The sequence below is a fragment of the Sapajus apella genome, unplaced genomic scaffold, assembly GCF_009761245.1.
Source record: "Sapajus apella isolate SASKATOON/1434 unplaced genomic scaffold, GSC_monkey_1.0 scaffold96, whole genome shotgun sequence".
NCBI classification, from domain to species: Eukaryota; Metazoa; Chordata; class Mammalia; order Primates; family Cebidae; genus Sapajus; species Sapajus apella.
In genome coordinates, this window is record NW_022437036.1 from 7,726,688 (window position 1) to 7,731,476 (window position 4,789).

Sequence of the window (4,789 nt, forward strand, 5' to 3'; positions counted from 1 at the left end):
TTGGGGGTGGGGGCTGGCCAGCTTGAGTTCAAGTCTTCCTATCTTTACTTACTGGCTGAGTTCCTATAGACAAGCTCCTTCACCTCTCTGAGTGTCACATGCCTCATCTGTCAAATCAGGATAACCATGGTATATACCTTGCAGGGTTTTCATAAGCAGCAAATGCCTGTGAAGTGCTTAGCATAGTCCCTGGCGTGGGGTCAGCATTCTATGCAGGAGAGTACTGTTACTAAGCATGATGCTCATTTGAAAATCCTCTCTGCCCTTGCCCTTTAAGATAGGGGTCCCCCGACCAGCAGCCACATCCCCTAGGAGCTTGTCAGTGTTAGAAATGCAGATTCTTAGTCCCCACCTTGGACCTGCTGAGTCAGATTCTGCACTTGCATAAGATCCCAGATGATGCTCGTGAGCCTTGCAGTCTAGAAGCGCCCTGCAAATGAAAATACATAGGTAGGAGAGGGGGATCCGTGTTGATGAAGAAAACAAAGCACAAGAGCCCCAGGGTGCAGAATATGCCATGACCCTAACCAGCCGGGCATCCTGGACAAACACGTCACTCCTCCAAGACTAAATTTCTTCTTTTGTAAAATGACTTACCTATTTTAGAGGTTTGCTAATAGGATAAAATGAAATAATGTGAAAACTGATATACGAGTAAAAAGTAAGTTATTTTTATCTTGTTTACATAGAAAAAAAGACATCATAATCCCTATAATTATTCCACTGTAATTATACCACTTTCAAATCATTAGATTCCCCATTCTCACATTTACCCACTGAGTGGCCATGGAGAAGTCCTGTAATTTAGTGTCTTGGTGAAAATAATGGGGAATGACAGTGGACTGGGAACTACAAACCTGGTATTTTTGGAAACTAAATGGCAGAGTTTTGTAGTTTGGCTAAAAGACATTGCCCTAGAAAAGACTAGCAGTGTGATCCATGGAGCTGTTTATGCCACTTACAAAGTCATCACTGAATTGCAGTGTGACATATGACGGCCATGTGCAGGAGTCACCAGAATGATTCCAGGTGGCGAATTTCAGTGTAACACACATTGAGAAGCCACAAAAGCTTTTTATTCTTTCCAAACATAATCAAAGCAAGAAAGGGATAATTTTGCTTATATTAACAGAAAAGCTTCATGTACAAAAACCCCCAATCTATTCTAACACAAGATAAGCACACAACTGTACCCCAAGACACAGCTTAATATAACAATTTATGACACGGGGAGCTACGGGGACAGCCAGAATTCACAAACTGAAGTTATCTAGGGCAGAAAAGGATGTGACAGCATTTAGTGCTAGTCAGCCAATCTCACCCTGTGCTCCCAGGAATGAATTCCTGTACTTGACAAGGTATAGATGCTGATAACAGGGTCACCCAACTTGAACACATGCCAAACAAAAGGAGAAAAGGGCCGAAAAGACTTTTTCATAGATAGTGTTGAAGAAGTCCTGTGATAGAGATGCAATTACTATAAGCAAAAACAAGGGTTCCCAAGAAAGCCACACAGTGGTTCTACAGTTTCTCAAACTATCTTAAGCTACAGTAAAGCAATTTCTTGTGAGATGTGTATGTACATATAGATGCATGTACCCCCCAACTCATGATTTCCTTTCTTGTTTTAAAGGCAGAAAATAAATAATAGAAAAAAGAAGTTATTTTAAAAAGAGTAATTTATACCTTAAAAGAGCAAGGTATCAACATACAAGTACACAGGTATATTCTGATTGTCCAAAGCACTTTCTTTTGTTAGTGTTTTGAAGGTTGTCTTAGACTTAATCCATAAAAACAAAACAGCAATAACAAACACCAACACAACAACAGAAAAATAGAAGTGGGCTACATCCTCATGCTACCTTTGGGGGTGGGAGCAGATGAAGGGATGTGTGGGTAAGAAAAGTGGAAAATGGCATAGCATTACTCCTTTCTGAAAGAGACAATTGTCTCACTGTAAATAGAATAATGGAGTAGAACTTAGTCTCCTATGGAGTTATAAGTGCAAAACTATCTACCCATGTAGCTGGCAGCAGAAGGTCGTAGCTGTAACAGGTTTGCTTGCAAGAGATCTGAACCACTCTGATTCATGAGAATCCTTCAGTTTGGTCTGGGCTGGAGCGTGAAGATGTGGATGTGGAGCAGATGAGCAGACAGGCGTCACACACCCTGGGTGTTTGGGAATGAGTGCAGGGAGCATGCAGAGAAGCCTTCATTGATTTCTCCCAGTGACTATTTGGGAAATCAGAGTTTGTGACTTACCCACTTTGGAATCCTTTCAAAGAGCCTTTTATTCACCATTTTCCCCTTTAAAAGGCTTTGTAAACTTCAAAACAAAAGACAGGTACAATCGTGGCTGTTAACATATTTTTATATCTTCTAAGTATTTTTCTTTTCTTTCTGAACATCTTGGCTGGATGGAGGGTCAGAAGTGGCCTGACTGAAGATCGTCTCCATGGCCCTGCATCCTATCCCAAGTTCATGCCATTGCAGCCACAGAGAATCTCCTTGAAGGTGTTGCGCAGCTCCAGGCTCCGGAAGGCGTAGATGAGCGGGTCGATGATGGAGTTGCACATGATCAGGACCAGGTAGGTGTTGAAGTGGGCGGTGTAGCAGATGCAGTAGGGGTTAGTGGGGCAGGCGATGATGAGGACCAGGTGGAGGAAGAAGGGGGCCCAGCAGAAGATGAACACGCCCAGGAGGATGGTGATGGTGACTGCGCCCTTCATGCACGAGTGCTGTTGCGGGGCCGCCCCGTCAGCAGGTGGCAGTGCCGCTATGCGCTTGACATGCAGCCGTGCAAAGAGGAACATGTGCACGTAAAGGGTGCCCATGAGGAGCATCATGGTGAAGAACATGGTGATGAGGCACACGATGACCATCTTGCTCTCTGAGTAGATGATGAACACCACACCACAGATGCCGCAGCAGACCCAGATGGCCACGATCAAGGTGAGGGCCTTCCTCACAGTCATGATGCTGTGGTAGCGGAGCGCGTAGAAGATGGTGAGGTACCTGTCGACGGCGATGGCCAGGAGGTTGCAGATGGAGGCCACTAGGGAGATGCAGATCATGGAGTCAAAGATGTTGTCCATGTGCTGGATGAACTGGTCCTCCAAGGTCAGGTAGTCGCTGTGGACAATGGCAATCATGATGGTCTCCAGGGCATTGGACACACTTACCAGCATGTCGGCCACTGCCAGGCTGCAGAGGAAGAAGTACATTGGGGAGTGCAGGTTGCTGTTCCTGACCACGGCCAGGATAACCAGGATGTTTTCCAGCAGACTAATGATGCCCAGGGTCAGGAAAACCTCGGGCTTGATAAAGACCTGCTCGCAGAACGTACTGCTGCTCTGGTTGCTGAAGGAAGGGGCTTGGAGGTGCTCTGAGCTATTAGGCAGCACTGGCTGAACAGAGAGCAGGCAGCAGGAAGCATTCATTGCTGGCTGAAGGGCTAATCCGAGCTGGGGCTCCAACAGGGTCCGTAGGAAGCTGCTGCTGCTCACAGGAAAGGAAAAATCTCCTTCCAGATACTTCTTTTGGATGCTCGTTCAATCTGGACTTAGATTTTGTTCTCCCCTAGAATAAAAGGATGGGGAGGGAAGAGAGAGAGATAGTGAGAGAGGGTTGGGGAAGAGACAGGGATGTACACACAGAGAAAAAGAGAGAGAGAGAGAAGGGGGAAGAGAGAGAGGGAGCAAGAGAGAGTAGCTAGTTAGTAGCTAGCAAGCAAGTTAGTCGCTTGGAGACGTACAGAGAACTTTGCTCTTCCAGGAGCAGCAGTTTTTACCATGTTTACATAGAAAAAAGACATCATAGTGTCTCTTACCAGCTGTCTTCTTTCTGTCTCCCTCTTACCCCTCTCTTTGTCTCTCCTCACTTACCCATCTGGGAACAGAAAACCTGCCACCGGTTGCTACAGTTACAGCTCTTTTCATGGGAAGACAGGGGATGTGTTACCTGTTGCTAGAAGTGAAGGGAGAACACTCAGATTTTTTATATTGGCCAAGGGCAAACAACTCCTACTTAATCTTCATTATAGCAGAATGACCACTGAGCATCGGGCACCTCTCTGACTGACAGCAGGTATCTGGCCCTGAGGATTTTGCAGGGAGATTAAGAGGCAGACTGGTGCCCTCTGCAGGCCACACTGCTGTCTGCTTGCTGGCTTGGCGGAGCCGTTTGTGTTTGTCATGGAAACTGCCACAGGCATCCACTCATCTGTTCATTTGTTTATTCATTCATTTGCTGTTGTTGTTGCTGTTTAGCAAACATTTATTGAGTGCCTACTATGTGTCAGGTCTCTGCTGAGGTGCAGGAAATACAGTGGTGAGCAAGACAGCAGCCACCATCTCAGGCTTCCCCAAACTCAGAGTTTGGGGTGGAAGAAGAAGAATCAATGAATGCTTGAATCAGGAAAATCCAGGAAACCAGGGATGCAAAGAGGAAGAACCCTATCCTGGATGGTCAAGGAAAATTCCTGGAGAAAGGAGCACCTATGCTTTGACGTCAAGGAGGTAGAGGCCATATCTAGTTTGGGGTGGGGGCTGGAGCTGGAGGAGGTAGAAGAGGACTTCAGGCAGAGGGAATCACACGCCTGCAGCCTGGAGGCAGAGAGCACCCTGGCCATAGGACTCATCACAGATTGTGGATGTGGGGATCCCACCTGACCCCCAGAGTCAGAATCACCCAGGTGTAAGACCTGGACAAGTGTGTTAGCAATTTATGACAGGTGAGCTGGGGCATAGTCACAGTTGAACTCCACTGAAAAAGAATCTTGGGCTTTTTG

The 4,789-nt window shown here is 46.3% G+C and overlaps 1 protein-coding gene across 1 annotated transcript; it reads right to left on the reverse strand.

The window, feature by feature from the left end:
- Window positions 1-1,655: 1,655 nt before the first annotated feature.
- Window positions 1,656-3,771, reverse strand: MC3R (melanocortin 3 receptor). The gene has a single exon (XM_032257231.1). The coding sequence runs from the start codon at window positions 3,438-3,440 to the stop codon at window positions 2,469-2,471; it is 972 nt and encodes a 323-aa protein (XP_032113122.1). The 5' UTR covers window positions 3,441-3,771; the 3' UTR covers window positions 1,656-2,468.
- Between the last annotated feature and the right edge of the window lie 1,018 nt (window positions 3,772-4,789).